The 17,010-nt window shown below is 64.2% G+C and overlaps 2 protein-coding genes across 3 annotated transcripts; one reads left to right on the forward strand and one right to left on the reverse strand.

The window, feature by feature from the left end:
• Positions 1-19: 19 nt before the first annotated feature.
• On the forward strand, positions 20-5,415 carry YARS (tyrosyl-tRNA synthetase). Its single transcript, XM_017828398.1, has 14 exons — positions 20-84; positions 196-260; positions 766-912; positions 996-1,171; positions 1,510-1,639; positions 1,912-1,992; positions 2,267-2,359; positions 2,558-2,693; positions 2,866-2,951; positions 3,329-3,464; positions 3,851-3,945; positions 4,059-4,252; positions 4,385-4,526; positions 4,714-5,415. The coding sequence occupies exons 1-14, from the start codon at positions 69-71 to the stop codon at positions 4,822-4,824; spliced, it is 1,608 nt and encodes a 535-aa protein (XP_017683887.1). The 5' UTR covers positions 20-68; the 3' UTR covers positions 4,825-5,415.
• Positions 5,416-5,617: 202 nt separating this feature from the next.
• On the reverse strand, positions 5,618-13,470 carry KIAA1522 (KIAA1522 ortholog). 2 transcript variants are annotated; one of them, XM_017828436.1, is made up of 8 exons: positions 13,276-13,470; positions 11,697-11,852; positions 11,420-11,475; positions 10,139-10,256; positions 9,657-9,773; positions 6,708-9,538; positions 6,662-6,677; positions 5,618-6,439 (listed from the first exon to the last, which is right to left on the reverse strand). In XM_017828436.1, the coding sequence occupies exons 1-8, from the start codon at positions 13,331-13,333 to the stop codon at positions 6,417-6,419; spliced, it is 3,375 nt and encodes a 1,124-aa protein (XP_017683925.1). In that variant the 5' UTR covers positions 13,334-13,470; the 3' UTR covers positions 5,618-6,416. The 2 variants fall into 2 exon arrangements, with proteins under 2 accessions (XP_017683925.1, XP_017683924.1); XM_017828435.1 differs by having other exon boundaries at positions 6,662-9,538.
• Between the last annotated feature and the right edge of the window lie 3,540 nt (positions 13,471-17,010).

A 17,010-nucleotide genomic window follows, 5' to 3' on the forward strand; every position in this document is an offset into this window, starting at 1 on the left:
CACCTCCCCATCGACAGCTCGGCGATCGTGCCGCCCAGGCGCCGGTAGCCGAGCGCCGAGCGGGGCTGATGCAACCCGGGGCAGGTCGGTGGGGACGGGGAGGGGAAAAGGGGGGGACAGGAGGGGGTTTTGGGGGGTCTTGAGGAGTCCTGGGGTGGTGGGGGCTCCGGTAACGCCTTGTTCCTGCCCCCGCAGCCGCCGCCATGGAGCCCGCGCCCGGCCCGCAGGAGAAGTATCAGCTCATCACGCGGAACCTGCAGGTACCGGGGGATGGGTGGGGAACGGGGAGGGGGGATCGGGGCACGATCCGGGGGAATTAGGGCAAGATCGGGGGGAATAGGGCAGGATCGAGGCCCGGACAGGGGTATTAGGGCAGGATCGGGAGCAGGGCAAAGCGGGGCGGGGAAATCGGGGCAGGATTGGGGGGATCGGGGCAGGGTTGGGGGAAGGATCAGGGGGTGGATCGGGACAGGATTGGGGCAGGGATAGAAGTTGGAGAGGAGGCATCTGGGCAGGATCGGGTCCAGATACCGAGGGGACCGTGGCTGGAGCGGGGACAGAATCGGTTCCGGAGTGGGGGATCAGAGCTGGATCGGGGCCCTGGCAAAGGGGTGTGGGGGGATCAGAGCCGGGTGTAGCCCCGGGGATGAGCCCCTGGCACCAGCAGCACCCCCGGGACACGCGGTGTGCCCAGCCCACCCACCCGCAGGACTGTCCTGCCCTCCCCAGCTGTGCCAGATGTGCATGTTTTGTGCCCCCCTCTAGGAGGTGCTGGGCGAGGACAAGCTCATGGCCATCCTGAAGGAGCGGGAGCTGAGGATCTACTGGGGCACGGCCACCACGGGCAAGCCCCACGTGGCCTATTTCGTGCCCATGTCCAAGATTGCAGATTTCCTGAAGGCTGGGTGTGAGGTAATGGGGTCACACCGGGACCCCACACCCTGGGGGGGGTGGTTCCCTGGACTCCTGGCAGTGACTTGTGCCCTCTGTGCCAGGTGACAATCCTCTTTGCTGACCTCCACGCTTACCTGGACAACATGAAGGCCCCCTGGGAGCTGCTGGAGCTGCGCACCCGCTACTACGAGCACGTGATCAAGGCCATGCTGGAGAGCATCGGGGTGCCCTTGGACAGGCTCAAGTTCGTCCGAGGCACCGACTACCAGCTCAGCAAGTGAGTCCTGGGGCACTTGGACTGGCAGAGCACGGCCTTCTCCTGACCCTGCCCTGCTCCTGACCCCGCTCCTGGGACACCAGGTGCCTCCAGGGTTTGTCTCCCCTCAGTGAGGCCAGAACCAGCCACTCTGGGGTGTCACCATGTGAGTCCTGGGGCACCTGAGCCAGCAGAGCCCAACCTGAGGCTCTGCTGCTCCTGAGCCTGCCCTTCTCCTGACCCTGCTCCTGGGGCAAAGTGAAGGTGCCTCCAGGCTTTGTCTGCTCTCAGTGAGGCCAGGGCCAGCCGCTGTGGGATGCTCCCCATGCCAGGTGGGCTCAGTGGTGCCCTTCCCACAGGGAATACACGCTGGACGTGTACCGCCTGTCCTCGGTGGTGACGCAGCACGACGCCAAGAAGGCAGGGGCGGAGGTGGTGAAGCAGGTGGAGCACCCCTTGCTGAGTGGTTTGCTCTACCCAGGCCTGCAGGTGAGGCAGGGGCTGCCCAGGGAGGTGCTGGCAAAGCCAGGACCACAGGGGTGTGAGGGGCTGGGCGTCCAGGTCGTTGTTCTCCACTCCAACATCCCACCCGGCAGCGGCACAAAGTTGCTGGTGCAGCAGACAGTCCAGAATATTCCCGTCCTTTCCCAGGGTAGGAGTGCCCTGGGAGAGGCTGAGGGACAGGCAGGATGTCTGAAGGCTGAGCAGAGCTGGAGTGGGGTGTTTTGGACCCAGCCTCAGGGCTCTGTGTGTCCCCACAGGCGCTGGACGAGGAATATCTCAAGGTGGACGCGCAGTTTGGAGGGGTTGACCAGAGGAAGATCTTCACCTTCGCAGAGAAGGTCAGGAATGGGGGGGTTTCTGCCGTCCTGGGGCCTGAGGGAGGACTTGGACACTTGCTGATCCATTGGGAGAAGGGTGTATGGGGTTTTGGTTGGCACCACAGTGCTCTGTGCTGCAGGGCTCTGGTGCCCTGGGAGCTCACAATGGCTCTCTGGGTCCTGTTATTTTGGATTCCAAAGTCATCTGGAGCCAGGAGCAAGCAGGGATTGTGACTGAAAGGTGGTCTTTGGATGAGCATTGTCTCTGACTTGCCTCTTTCTTGCATTTTCCCAGTACCTCCCTTCCCTGGGCTACGCCAAGCGTGTCCATCTGATGAACCCGATGGTTCCTGGGCTGACAGGCAGCAAAATGAGCTCGTCAGAGGAGGTTGGTGCCTGATCTGGCTGTGCCAGGGGGGTGTAGAGGGGCAGGTTGAGGGCTGGGGGTGGAGAGGGTACAGCCCTGCAGGCAAGGTGACCTCTCTCTGCTCACATGGGGTTCTAGGGAGTTGTAGCGACTCTCTCGTGAGTTTTCTCTTTTGGACAAAACGTTGGGTGAAGGGGCTGAGGAAATCTCTTGCTGCAGGACTCAAAGATTGATCTTCTGGACCGCAAGGAGGATGTGAAGAAGAAGCTGAAGAAGGCCTTCTGTGAGCCAGGGAACGTGGAGAACAACGGTGTCCTCTCCTTCATCAAGCACGTCCTCTTCCCCCTCAAGTCAGGTGAGGGCTCGCCACGCTTGGGGGTGTTTTCCCCGTGGATAAAAAGAGGGAACAGGAGCATGTCCCCTGAGTGCCACCTCCCCAGCCTGTGGTCCCCACCCTGGGCAGGGTGGGGCAGGTGGTTTTATCTGAGCCTTGAGTTAATCTGAGCCTTAAAATCTGTGTGTCGCAGAGTTTGTGGTGCTGCGAGAAGAAAAATGGGGAGGAAACAAAACCTACACGGACTATGAGGCCCTGGAGAAGGACTTTGCTGAGCAGGTGAGTGCTGGGAGGGGCTGAACCTTCTCCCTGTGCCTGAGGCTCCTGTGAGCAATCTGGGAGCAGCACTGGGAAATGAAGATCCACACTGGGAAGAGGTGTGGAGTGTGGCCCAGTGACGGGGTGCTCCCAGCCAGGAGAGGATGGGTGAAGGATGTGGGGTCACCTGCTGTCCTGGTGCAGGACAGGGCCACATCAGCCTCATCCTGGAACAGAGCAGCAGTTAAACCCTTCTCAGCTGTTCCCAGATGGAAGCAGAAGTGTCCAAAAGAAGGGCTCTGATGTCTGAGGGGAACCAGGCCAAGGGTTGGGGTTCATCTCCAGTTCCTCCAGTTTCCACCCTGGGCCTCAGACAGGAACCTGTTTGTCACGTACAGGTCGTGCACCCCGGAGACCTGAAGAACTCGGTGGAAGTGGCCCTGAACAAACTGCTTGACCCCATCAGAGAGAAGTTCAACAGCCCAGAGCTGAAGAAGCTGAGCAGTGCTGCATATCCCAACCCGTCCAAAGCCAGTAAGGAGGTGCTGGGAGCTGAGGGAAGTGGAACCCTGAGACCTCAGGGAAGCAGAGCCCTGACACGTGGGGCTGGGTGGGAGTCTCTCCAGGGGCTGTGGTTAGAAGTTCTGAAACTTCGGTCTCAGAAACAGCCCTGGAGAACACTGGGAGAGGTGAGGAAGGCCAATGCCAGGGCTGTTTGCCTGCTCTGGAGATGCTGCTCTGGTGCTTGAGAGGGCAACACCGCAGAGGAGGGGCTGTGCTCCCTGGTGTAGAGACAGGCAGGGAATTCCCTGCAGGGTATTCCCCCCAGGGCCTGCATTTGGGAGTGACTGTGCTCCCCAGGGCTTGGCCAGCTCCCTGAGTTTATGCTGAATGATGTGACCATTCCCTTTGCCCTGCAGAGCCTGGAGAGAAGGGCACCAAGAACTCGGAGCCAGAGGAAGTGATCCCGTCCCGGCTGGACATCCGCGTGGGCAAAGTGATCAGCGTGGAAAAGGTACAACGGGGTGGTGGGGGAGAGTAACCACCCCACGTGGACACCTGGGGGGCTTGGGGGGGTCTGCCCCCTCCCCTGCCACCCCATTCCCATCCCTGCCCCTCCCCTGGCAGCACCCAGACGCAGACAGCCTGTACGTGGAGAAGATCGACGTGGGTGAGGCCGAGCCCCGCACCGTGGTCAGTGGCCTGGTGCAGTTCGTCCCCAAGGAGCAGCTGCAGGACAGGCTCGTGGTGCTGCTCTGCAACCTCAAGCCCCAGAAGATGAGGGGAGTGGAGTCTCAGGGCATGGTGCTGTGTGCCTCCAGGTGAGGGAGGGAGGGAGGGGGGCACTGGGGTGGGAGCGCTCCAGGGGGGACATTCTGGACTGCCCTGTGCTGCCCCAAGGCACTGAGGGGCAGGTGGGGACCACCTTGGGGTGACTCTGCTTTGTCTTCCAGCGTGGGGGAGCCCCGGCAGGTGGAGCCCCTGGACCCACCGGCCGGGTGCTGCGCCGGGGAGCGCGTCTACGTGGAGGGGTACGAGGGTGGGGAGCCTGACGAGGAGCTCAAACCCAAGAAGAAGGTCTTTGAGAAGCTGCAGGTGAGGGGCTGGGAACAGCTCAGCGTGGCTGGGGCTGCAGGCATTGACTGGGGCAGTGCTTAGGGTGTCCCTGCCCCTGGGTGACCCCAGATTGGCTGTTTGCCCCTCGGTGCCCACGGTTGTTACTGTCAGCAAAGCTGGGCACTGCTGCCCCACTGCTGATCCTGCCTCCCTGCTCTGCTCCCAGGCTGATTTCCGTGTCTCCGAGGACTGTGTCGCACAGTGGAAGCAGAGGAACTTCCTGACCAAGCTGGGGAGAGTCTCCTGTAAAAGCCTCAAGGGTGGAACCATCAGCTAACAAGTGCCAGGGCTGCTGCTCGTGCCTCCTGCCTGGCCCCCACCACCACCTCGGTCTCTGCCATCTCCCCCCTCAGTGCCCCGAGCTGGGGGCTCAGCCCTGCGGGACCTGGGGACTCTGGGACTGAATTGGCAGCCTCCAACATCCCCCCTGGGCCTCGTCTGTGGGCCAGCACTGGGCCCTGCAGGTGGCATCCCACCTAAAGGACTTGTGTGACTCATCCCCATGGCCTTCAGCTCCACGCTGGGGCCGTGGGCTCGCTCCCAGTTGTGCCATGGACTGCACTCCCTGCCCACTGGTCCCGAATGGGACGGCATGTGTGGGTGCTGCGGTGAGGGCAGAAGGGAAAAGCTGCTTCTCAAACCTGTGTTGCTGCTACCAGGGCTGGGACAGCCCAGCAGGACCGTCCCCTGCCCTGCCTGGGCACCTCCTGCTCCACCCTCAGCCCACCAGGGCTATGGCCACTGGGGCTGCTCTTTGGCCAGGAGCCCAGGGAGCACCTGTGGATCTGCTCCAAGCCTGTGGGGGGTGTGGGCCTTAAACACTGACTCGGGATCCATCTGTCATAAACCCAATAAAACGTCAAGCTGACTGCACACGGGTGTGCCTGTCTGTCCAGGGGAGGCAGCTGAGCAGGCAGCCAGCCCTGCTCCTGAGCTTTAGTGGGCACTGGTGCTGGGAACCAGCCCGATGGGGGTCTGTGCCCACCCTGGAGCTCAGAACCATCCAGAAGGGACCTGCCACGCGTGGCAGTGCCGTGGCCATAAGCCAGGAAGCACAGGAGGCAACGAGCTTAGGTCATCATTTTTACCAGCCAGGTACAGAGCTCTGAGCAGCTACTCGGCGGCAGAGGGTCAGTTGCTTTTGGTTTGGTTTGGTTGGGTTTGTTGGTTCGTTGTTGGTTGGTTGGTTTTTGTATTTTTTACAATCAAAAGAAATCAAAATGTGACCCGAGTTTACAGAAAGAATCGAGGCTCCACCCCAGAGCCCAGGGCCTGAAGACCAGCTCAAGGGGCAGCCAGGCTCCCCCTCACCCTGTGGCCAGCGTGGCTGCAGGATGGCTGGGATGGGCAGTGGCGAGTGGCCGGAGCTGGCACTGGCCACGAGCCCCTCTTGCCTCTCCATCAGGGGACAAAGCCCTGGTCCCTCCCAACCAGTGCCTCCATCCCGTCCTGCTCCTGTTTGCATCCCCCCGGGCACTGCTGTGGCCAAAGCCTTCCCATTCCCTTGTCCAAAGTGCTTCAATTCCTCGCAGGCCTGGAGCAGAGTGGTCCCACCTCTGGTGTCTTCGGTCCCCAAACTCCTCTCGGCTCCGCACGCCCAGACCAAGCAGCAGCCTGGCAGGGAGGAGGTGCTGGCTCTGGGCACAGGCCTCGAGTCCAGTAAAAAAAAAAGCAAAATAAAGCTGTAGTACTTAGGAAAGTGAAACCAACACCATTTTTGCATAAATATCATCAAGGCCGTGGAGGCTAAGGCTGTTTGCTTCCTGTATTAAGTTAGTTGCCAGTTCCACACTCGTCCGTTGACCTGCCCAGGTCCCTGAGAGATTTGGATTCCTGTCCGTGGGGGCACCAGTCCTGCAGCATCGTCCTTCAGGCCGTCTCTCCCCATCCATCTGCAAGGCAGGAGGGAAGAGCCCGTCAGCCACCCCAAATCCCCGCTTCCCACAGCCCTACCAGGCTCTCCCTGCTGTCCCAGTGCCACCCCAGCCACAACATGGCCCAGCTGCCACACTGGGAGCCTATAGCTCGGGAATCTACAGCCTGGGAATGTACAGCTCAGGATCCTGAGCACCTACAGCAGCAGCATTCCTGAACTGGGCTCCCATCCCACGTACCTTGTGCAGGGAGGCTCTGAGCTGGCGGCTCCGTGGTGTCCCTGCCCTCCGTCCCCGCGGCCGCCGTCCCTGCCAGCTCGCTCTTAGTCCTGCTCTCATGCACCGGCACTGCCGCGGCGTTCCCGTCCGGCACCGGGGAGCCCAGCGCCTCTGCCCCTGCTGCCTTTGGGCTCAGCGGGGAAGGAGCCGGCCCTGGGCCCAGCGAAGGCTTCTTGGCTACCGGAGGGGGGACCTTGCCGGGTTTTCGGTGGGCTTGTGCCTTGCCAGGGCCCTGCGGGGCGGCCGCCGGAGCCGCCGAGCGCTGCCCCGAGAAATTCATCAGCTCGGCCACCAAGTTCCTCTTCAGGTCGGCCTGTGCCTCGGGGGACGAGGCCGTCTCGATCACCACCTTCCGGGAGCTCTTGGCGAAGATGAAGCTGGCGGTGGAGGCTGCAGACTTGCTTCTGGGGGAGAGCTGCCCATCCTCGGGGGGCCCCCCGGGCTGGGCCACTGGGCCGCCGGGTGGCTTCTCCGCGGCCCCGCTGGAGGCCAAGGCGGCCGCCTTGAGGTGCACGGCGTGGTGGAGCGGGTTGGAAGGCACCGTGTCTTTGGCAGGAGGGGGCTGCCGCGTGGACAGGGACCGGCGGACGGGCTTCTGCGGGGCCGGGCGCTCCTCGGCCGCGGCCGGCGGCTCCACGCTGACGGAGCGCAGCCGCACCATCTGCAGCAGCGAGGGCGTGACGATGGGCAGGCTGGCGTCCTCCTTGGGCACGGGGCCGCTCTTGCTCCGCGACACCGGCTCCTTCCTGGCGTCTGCCCGTGGGCCATTGGCCGCCTTCTTAAGGCTGATTTGGGGTGGCAGAGCCAGAGCCGAGGGTGGCGGGAGAGGCGGCGGCGGCGGCGGTGGCACAGAGGCCTCGGGAAGGGGCTCAGCAGGACACGGGGGCTGCGGTGCCCCGGCCGGTGGGACTTGCTGTTGGCTGCACGAGGATGGTGAAGACGCAGCCCCCGGGCTCGGTGTCTCTTTCTGCCCGTCCACCGGAGCCGAGGTGGCATCGGGCAGGCTGGAGAGATAGGATTCATCCGGAGGGGGGAAGTCTGCCATGGACAGGTCGTGTTCCTCAGGAGCCGGTGGTGGTGGCGGGGGCCAGGCGGTGTCGGCGGGGGGCTCCCCGGTGGTCTGGGGGCTCCCCTCCGCCTTCTTGGCTGGCGGGGGAGGCGGGTGGTAGGCAGGAGGCGGCGATGGAGGTGGAGATTTGCCGCTGGGCTTGGCCCCGGGCTCCTGGCAGGCAGTGCTGGGCGCTGGGGGGTCTGGTGAGGGCAGTAGGGGGCCAGCAGGAGCCGGGGGCTGCTGGGGCTTAGTGGGTGGCGGGGAGAAGGGAGCAGGAACCTTGGGGTGCGGCGGGATGATGAACCGGTCCGAGCGGCAGGTCAGCACCTCGGGGGGCGTCGGGTCCGAGGCTGAGGAGGAGATGGAGGTGAGGGAGGAGGACACAGAGAGCGCAGGCGACTGAAGGGAGCAGACCCGATCCGGCTTCTGGGGCTGAGACTTGCCTGGGGACACGGATGGGGGTCCCAGCCCCTTGGTGGGCAGTGTGGGCGTCCCACTCTGGCTGGAGTAGCCACTGGAGGGGGACATGGTGCGGTCGGACCCATCCGGGCAGCTCCACTTGGGCTGAGCTTGGGGCTCCCTCAGCACCACAGTCACTCCGGGGTGGCCTCGTGAGGCCTCAGGGGAGCTGGCCCCAGCCAGGCTCTCGGAATGGAGGCTGCTGGTCTCGCTCAGCGACGATGGGGAGAACACCTCATCCTCGGTCGTGGGGCTGAAGGGCTCAGGGTGTGGGGACCAGGGCATGCTGCTCTCCCGCTGGGGCCGCCGGTCGGGCTTGGGGGGCAGCCCCAGCACCTTGGGCTCCCCATCATCCTTTTGGTGCAGTGAGTAGGTCCTGCGAGGGGGGGCCGGGGGCTTCTTCATCTTCCTGAGGGAGACGCTGCGGGTGGAGGAGCGCTCGCTGGCCAGGCTGCCCGTGTCCGAGCCGTCCGCCTGGCTGCTCATGCTGTAGGCAGGGGACACCCGGCCACTGCTGCTCCCCACAGCCAGCGAGGCCACAGGCGTGAGGCCGGCAGGGGGCTTGGAGCAGGAGCTGGCGAAGCTGGCGGAGCTGTAGACGCTGATCTGGTCGGTGTCGGAGCGAGCCGCAGCGTCCACCTCGCTGTGCGGCCCCACCTCCTGCTGCCGGTGGTCGCAGCCGCCCTGGGAGGAGATGGTGGAGCTGTTGGAGACGATGGTCTCCGTGGACTGCGAGTGGCTCCAGTTGTCGCTGGAGGAGGAGGGCTCGCGGCTGCGGGCGCTGCGCTCGGAGAAGCGGGAGAGGGATCGCACCGAGGCCGGGCTGGACGACACGAGGCTGCAGCGGCTCAGCGTCCGCACGCTGCTCCGCGTCAGGGCCACCACGTCCACCATGGGCGGCAGGATGGCGTTGGGGATGATCTTGGACATGTAAGTGCCCTGGGGCGAGATGGACATGACGGGGCCTATCGCCACCTCCGGGTGGTTGGCGTAGGTGGTCATGCCCGGCACGGCCAGCGACTTCGGCCTCAGCATGGGCGACAGCTTGGCCGCTGTCTTCCTCCCCACCAACGTGTCGTCGTAGTAAACCCTGTTGATGTGCTTCTGTAGGGCCGCGTCTGCCTCCTCCAGGGCTCCCAGGCAGACACGGGCGCCGCCGGGCACAGCCAGAGGCTGCAGCTTCCCGTCGATGGTGGGGATGCGGACGGCGTCGCCCGAGACCTGCCCGCCGTTCAGCAAGGGCTGCGCTGCCTGGCTGCCCCCGCGCCCCGCCGGCCCTCGCCCATCAGCCCCGGGATGGCCCTTGGCTTCGTGGCTGTTCCTGAGACCTGGGAGCAGGGAGAGATGACCTCAGCGTGATCCCAAGGCAGACGCTCCAAGTCAAGGCAAACGGAGCTTGGACAACGAGACCAGACCCTAACAATCCCCCCTACCCCCAGTGCTTACCCAGCTCCTTATGGACATGTTGGGGGATGCCCAGCACCGTCGTCCTCCTGTCCTTCCTCTTCTTGCCAGCCCTCTCCGAGGATTTGGGAAAGGAGTCGTGCGGTCGGAAGGTGGAACCTACAAGAGGCGTGAGCGGGTCCAGCAGGTGTGAGGGGGGCCCTGGCCAGGGTGTCCCCAGTGTCCCCAGCACACCCTCACTGACAGAGATGCTCCGGGACGAGCCAGGCTCAGGCATGGAACAGCCCCAAGAGGCACCAGCAGCAGGGAGGAGACGGTGTCTGTCTGTCTGTCCATCCCTCTCGCCCAGCCCCAGCGCTCTGACTCAGCCAGAGCTGCTCTCATCTCTCCCAAGGGCCCCCAAATCCCTGCGCTGGCTCGTGGCCACGCCAAGGCAGAGCCCAGCTTTCCTGCCATGAGCTCCGACCCCCCTTGCATCCCCTTGCCTGGTGTCCCCCCCGTCCCACGGCCGCCCAGCCGGGTACCTTTCCGCTGGATCATCTCGGAGCGGATGGAGAGGGCGTCCTCAGAGGTGCTGTCCGTGGCACAGGAGGCCGCCCGGCTCCGGATGGACACACTGTCATCCTCCGAGAACGTGCAGGACTGCAGGGACAGAGGGACAGGGGGCTCAGCAGACCCCGGGCAGCAGGGACGGAGCTGCCCCAGCCCCAGCCAGGCCCCTTCCCTGCCTCACACTCACTGCGCAGCCCAGACAAAAGCTTTTCCGAGGGCCAAAGGCTGAGTCAGCCACGCCGGCATCCAGAGTCCTCCCACCAGGAGCGGGGCTGGGAGCAGCCCCTGGGACCCCGCATGGCCTCACAGCCCCCCGGAGAGCAGGACAGCCGGGGTCTGGCCTGCCAGGGGAGCACCTGAAGGAACTGCCAGCCCCGCCTCTGTGCCAAGCCAGAATTGGCCCCATGGCTGTTCCCAGCCCGGCCATGACCCGGATCCCAGGGCTGGAGGGCTGCCATGGCTGGGAGAGGGGCGTGGGACAGGGACAAGTAGGCAGGGATGCAGTCAGGCTGGGGACCCCCTGCACTCAGGTGCCACTGTGGGCACGGCCAGTGGCACAGCCCCACGTCAGGCACAGCTTCCAGTGTTCCCACCCCTACAAACCATCCCTTGGCACAGGCAGAGGTCGGGATGAGACACATCCTGACTCCTCCACCTCGCTGCCCCGGTGGCTTTGCCCACCCTGGGGTTTCCAGACCCTGCTTCCAAGGGGTTAAAGGGACAAGAGCCAGCAGGAGGCAGCAGCTTGAGCAAACACAGGCGGGTGAGGCACTGGCAGCGGGGTCAGAGCCCAGGGACACGCCAAAGCCCTGGCCAAGAGAGTGGAGTTTCTCCTTGTCAGCAGCTGGGGAGGGGCAGAGACACCAGGCTAGATATGGCCAACAGTCCCTATTGTGCCATCCCGTCCCTCCACCTTGGTCAGGGCTGCCAGGAGACACCAGTGGGACAGGAACAGGGGGATAGAGGGATGCAGGAAAGGTGGGGATCCCCAGCAGAGCCCCACAGGGCAGAATGTGTCGAGGCCAAGCACAGGGACAGTGGCTCATTATGGGGCAAAGGGGGTGACACCAAGGGACACACAGCCCCTTCCTGCCCAACAACCCCCCTGGACATGGTCCTGCCACCTTGGCTGGTTCTCTGTCTGACCCCAAACACCACTTAGGGGGGACAGAGGAGCCATCCTGTGTCCCCTCACCCCCCGGGGCACCCCCAAGAGCACCACAAGGCAGAAGCAGCTCCTCGGCAGGGCTCACCTGGAGGCTGCTGGTGTCCCCGTGGTCCCAGGCACTTTTGGTCTGCTTCTGCTTCTCTGTGGAGGGAAGGCAGGAGGTAAATCCCCCCGGAAGAGCCCCCAGGCAGGGAAGCAGCTGCCGAGCTGGCAGTGCCCCCTGCACACCCTGGCCACCGCTGGACTCCGGTCAGTCCCATCGCGCCGCCCACACAGCCCGGCCAGCCAGGAGCTGGGGACAGCCAGGAGCTGGGGACAGCCAGCTGCCCTTCCGCCGTGTCCCCAGGGCTGGGGACACCTACCTTGGTGCTGCAGGGACTTCAGCCCCTGCTGAGCCTGGCTGTGCAGCTCCTCCAGGTGCGGGGGCCGCGTGCTGGGGAAGAAGACGTTGTCGGGACATTCCTCGCCCGCCGTGTACTGCACACTCAGCCGCTTCTCACCCTCGCCCTTGGCAGCGCCTGCGGGGACAGGGGGGTCAGCTTGGCTGGGGGGGCACAGCCCTGCTCCCACCGAGGCACCCCCACCCACGGGATGCAGCCGGGAGAAGCGCCGGGCAATGACAACCATCCCGGGATGACGTTATCCCACCCAGCTCCAAACTGAGAAATCACATCCCACGGCTCTGCCTGGCCGGTCGATATGCTGGAGTCGGGCTGTCTCCACTGGTTTTTCCCCCCCACTGGTTGGAGCTGTGCTGGGTATGGGACCACCCTCCTCCCCAGCGCCTTCGTTAGGAGTAAACAAGGAGCAAGTTGTGCAGGGCTGGGGGCAGTGGAGCAAGAGGAAGGGCAGCACAGGGGGATTAAATGTGGATGGGAAGATGATGACTTTCCCTTCAGAGCATTGCGTCATTCCCAGGCCTTGCTCATCACCCCAAGAGCAGAGACTCACCCCATGCCCATCCCACGGCTGGGAACTGCACAGACAAGGGAAACTGAGGCACAACCAGCTGCAGAGACCCCACAGGACCCAAATTCCTGCTCCCAGCCCCCCGGGGTGCTGCACACCCCATCTGCCATGCCTGGGGCAGCACAGAGCCCTCACTCCCCATCTCACAGCCCCCTCCCCACAACCATCACCAGCACCTCGGGGTGCCCACGACGAGGGGGCTGCCCTGGCACCACCCAGACAGGGCACTGCGGCACTGAGGCACAGCCCTGCCTGCTCCTGCCTGAGCGAAGCCTCAAACTCTTCCTGCCCGGAAAACAAAACCCAATTCGAGGCTGAGGAAGGGAAGGGCGAGCACAGGAAACCGTCGGGGCTGGCGGCAGCACCCCAGGGCCACAGGCACCTGCTGCTCAGCATCGCCGGTGCCACACACCCGTCCCCTTGTCCCCCGTGTCCCCCACGTAGCCCATCCCCTCACAGCCAGCCCGGCCAGGCAGCGAGGCAGCCGTGCTCTGACTCCATCCAGCACACAAAGGAGCAGGCCTGGAACAATGGAGCCGCCCGCCCTGCCGCCATGCCGGCCCCTGCCTCTGCCAGCACCCACGGGCACGGGGGCACGGCCAGCCCGGCAGAGCCTGGTGCCACAGGGGTCCCCTGTGCTGGTGCAGGGTCCCTGCAGGAGACACAAGACACCCACAGCCCCCCCACCATCATGTTCCTAAACCCTTTTCCTCCCCAATTTCGGCAGCCCTTCGCCTGACACCCCTCCAAACACCCTCGGAGCTGCCTTCCAGGGAGAGGAGCGCTGTGATTTATTCCATTAACTTCCCGGTGGGCGAGGCCAGGGCTGGGGTGACCTTCCCTGCCCTCCCCCGGGGATGGCAGCCCCCCTGCCCACTGCGGGTGACCAGCGGGGGTCCTGGCGGGCAGGGGTTGTGTAAGGACAAGCCGCTGCTCCCTCTCTCCCTCCCTCCCTCCCAGCTGCTCACTCACCCTTCTTCTTGAAGAAAGCCAGAAGCGAGGAGAGGTTCCTGCCCATGAAAACCACCATGGTGGCCGGGGAGAGGGTCTGGTCCCCAGAGAAGGGGGGCTCCGCCGCCCCCCAAGGAGGCTCAGCCTATTGTGCTGTGGTCGGCGAGGCGGATGCCGGCGGTCCCCACCTCCCTCCCTCCGTCCTCATCCGCACGGCGGGAGGATGCTCGGCCAGGCAAAGAGGCTCCTCCAGCGCAGCTGCCTCTGAGCGGGGAGAAGCCCGACCCGGGGACGGCTGCGCGGTGGCAGGAGGGGACAGCCCCAGCTGCGCCCACCGCGCTCCTCGGTCACGGGAGAAGGAGAGCGGGGGCCCCTCCTCTGGCCTCCCGCTCGCTCCCCCGGCTCTCCCGCCTCCTCCCACGCACGGCACGGACCACAGGGATCTGTTCTTCCAGGCTCACGGCCAGGATTTCCCCCGATTTCCCCTTCTCGCAGCCCTGGGACCCCCCGGGACGCTGCAAACCAGTTGCTCGTTTCCACAACAGTGCGGCCAACTGGGAAGAACTGGGAGGCTTCTCCTCCAGCAAGCACAAGCCCTTGGGATATGACACAGCACAGACAGCAGGGCTGGCGTTCCCCTTCCTTGCCCATCCTCAGTGCCCCCCAGGACATGGTGCCCACCACAGCCCCCCAGCTCTTGGCACAGCTCAGCCCAGAGCAGGGGGACACAGCAAAGGGTGTTTGTCCTTAGGGACAGGGCGTCCAGCACGGCCACGTCATGGTCACAAGGGCTGGGGGAGAACCAGGTCTCAGACCAGTCTAACCAGTAGCTCCAGCTGCTGGTGCGGGGGCACATAACGCAGGGGCAGAAATGCCAGGCAGTCAGGCACTGGCACAGCCCTGGCACCGATGGTCCCCACCATGGATTTGCTCCATGCTCTCGGGGCAGTGGAGCCAGGGAATCCTGTGCCATCTTGGGAATCCCCCCTTTACAAGCGTTTTGTCCTAAAAGGTGAAGAGCACCTGCCAGCAGGCAGCTGTGTCCTCATGCCAGCTGGGAGCCGACATGTCAAACCCTCCATTCCTTGCCCTGCCAGCTCTCCACAGTCTGTGCCCAGGGTTTATTCCATCAGGGCAGAGGTTGGGCTGTAGTCAGAGCAGCATCACCCAACACAGGGTCCCAGCAGACCCCAGGAAGTGACTGTGCAGCCCAAGGCACAGTTTGACCTTGTGAAGGGCACCTTTGTGTTCCCAGCCAGGCAGCGCCGGGCTCAGGAAAGATTTCTTCCCTGGAACTCCTCCATGGCCATAACGCCCAACACCAGCAGCACCCCGGCTGTGCCTGCCCCAGCACCTGCCCCACCACGGGCAGGATCGGCCCCGCTGCCCACACGCTCACCCAGAAGGTGCCGGGGGCCGCGGGCAGACGCTCCCCGGCTCTTTCCACAGCACAAGTGGAAAAGGGACATAATTAAAGGGCTGAGGAAGCACAAAGCCGGCAGCCACGTGCTGCACTGAGCACTGCCCTCTGCGCTCTGGGCAGCCCGTCACGAGCCCAGTGAGGGCCATGGCTGGTGGCAGCCGAGGGACACTGCTCCTGGATCCACAGGGAAGGGTCCAGCTCTCCATCTCTGCCTGCACGGATGGGGCTGCACTCGGGATGCCCCTTCATGGAACCAGGAGCTCTGGGAGCCCCCGCAGTGAAGGTGGACAGTCCCCCCTGTGCTGCTGGTGCAGGGCCCAGGCACGGCTGAGCTTCAGCCCCGTGGGTCTGCCGATGGCAGCACGCATGGAAGCTGCTCCCAGGGCTGTGAGGACATTCCCAGGTGCTGGCAGACACCCTGTCCCTGCTCCACCTTCCTTCATGGGCCCGTTGCCCACGAGGACACAAAGGGCCTCGGGAACATCCCTCGCTGACAACACTTGCGTCCCCCTCCTGAGTGTGACATCGATGTGGTCAGGGCAGGAAGAGCTCAGCATGGCTGCCTGCAATCTCTCAAAGGATAATCCAGGGCAGAGCCAGGATTATCCTGGCCACGGAGGAGCCTTGTGGCAGCGTGCGAAGAGCAGCCTCCGCTTCCCCTCCCACTCCCTGCGACCTTCGCTACCGCATCATCCTCATCCAGCCAGCCTCGCCCCTGGCTCTGTCAACACACAGTGAAACCTGCCACAAACAGGACAGGAAAAGAGGGAGAATCCAGGAGGGAGAGAGCCCTGATCCCGTGGCACAGGCTGCAGGCCTCGCTGGGCTGGGGAAGCTGCTGCAGCTGCAGCTGGTGCCGGTAGCAACACGCCCAGTCGGGCTGGTGTCCCGGCCCTTGTGCCTGTGCATTCCTTGCAATACATCCTGGATCACCCTGTCCCCTCCAGGCTCGGCTGACACACGTGCCTCGTCCACATGTGGCAGCAGGATTCTCCCAGAGAAAGAGCCAGAGGGTTCTCAGCACCAGGCACTCTCTCAAGGATGGTCTCCCTGACTCGGAGCTGGTATCTGCTGCTACCTGTGACAGGGACAGTGTGGAGGGAGCAGAGCATCCCTGCAGTAAGGCACAGTGATAGGAAGGGACAGGGAACCCCAGGCACCTCGCCTTCAGCTCTTCCTGCTCCTCTCTGTGCTGGCAGAGCAGGGCTGGAGGCACAGTGGTGGGAATGGGAAGGGCTGCACAAGGGAGAGACCGGAGCTGAGACCCCACAGGAACACGGCCGGGGCTGTTCATCCCTGGACCAGCAATGCTGCAAGTGGGACACGGTGTCAGCCCAGCTCCCTCGATGCTGCTCCTCATCTGGGGAGAGCCAGAGGAGAAAATCTCTGTTCCTGTCCCCCTCCTGGCCAGGCCTGTGCCTCCTGCAAGCAGCAGGTTTGGCCGGGCTCAGCTGCAAACATCCATCTCTGCCTGCTCGGCACTGCCTCGACTTGCCTGCTCCCCGCGCAGCGGCGGCTCCTGCGGCGGGAGGCAGGGAGGCAGGGAACAGGCAGCAGCAGGAGGCAGGGAACAGGCAGGAGCTCCCTGCCCGCCCCTTCACCACCACTGACTCACCGGAGAAAAATGGGGAGGAGGGGGGAGCTGGCAGGCAGGAGGGAAGGGGCTGTGAGGTTCCCAGGGGAGCCCTCCTGTGGCCTCCAGCTCAGTGGGATGGAGCCTTTTCCTCCCTTCTAGTGGAAGCCAGAGCAGTGCAGAGGGCAGCAAGAAGCCCCCCTGCCCCACGGGGTTGGTGCTCTCCCACCCCTTTGGGGCTCCTTCCCACCATGCTGCATCCAGATGTGTGCCCAGGCTTTGGGGACCACTCTGCCCCCCAGTTGCCTGCAGATGCCACGAGCATGGATAACACTAATGGGGTGCACCAGGAACCTCATCCCAGAGAGCCCTATGGAGCAATCAGGACATGGAACCTGCCATGGCTGCGAGAGCCCCCACACTCTGCTCCAGTATCACAGAATCACAGAATATTCCAAGTTGGAAGGGACTCTATCCTGCCCCTCTGCTACAGCATCGAGTCCCTCTCTCCCTCTGCACCCCAACCTTCAGCTGCTGAGGGAGGCTCAGGGGCCACAGTGCCCCTGAAGATAACCAGCCCTGCCACTCTTTTCCCCCAAATCCCTGTCTCTGCACAGGATCCACACCCTAGGACACACCACAGGATCGTGCTCCCTCCAGGCAGGACAAGAGCACAATAATATTTACGGTGGCTCTGGCCATGCAGCCCCCCACTGCCAACCTGCCCTCGGCCACCCTCGGGGGGCTGCTGCTCCAGCCA

Source organism: Lepidothrix coronata, unplaced genomic scaffold (genome assembly GCF_001604755.1).
Source record: "Lepidothrix coronata isolate B3197 unplaced genomic scaffold, Lepidothrix_coronata-1.0 Scaffold147, whole genome shotgun sequence".
NCBI lineage: Eukaryota > Metazoa > Chordata > Aves > Passeriformes > Pipridae > Lepidothrix > Lepidothrix coronata.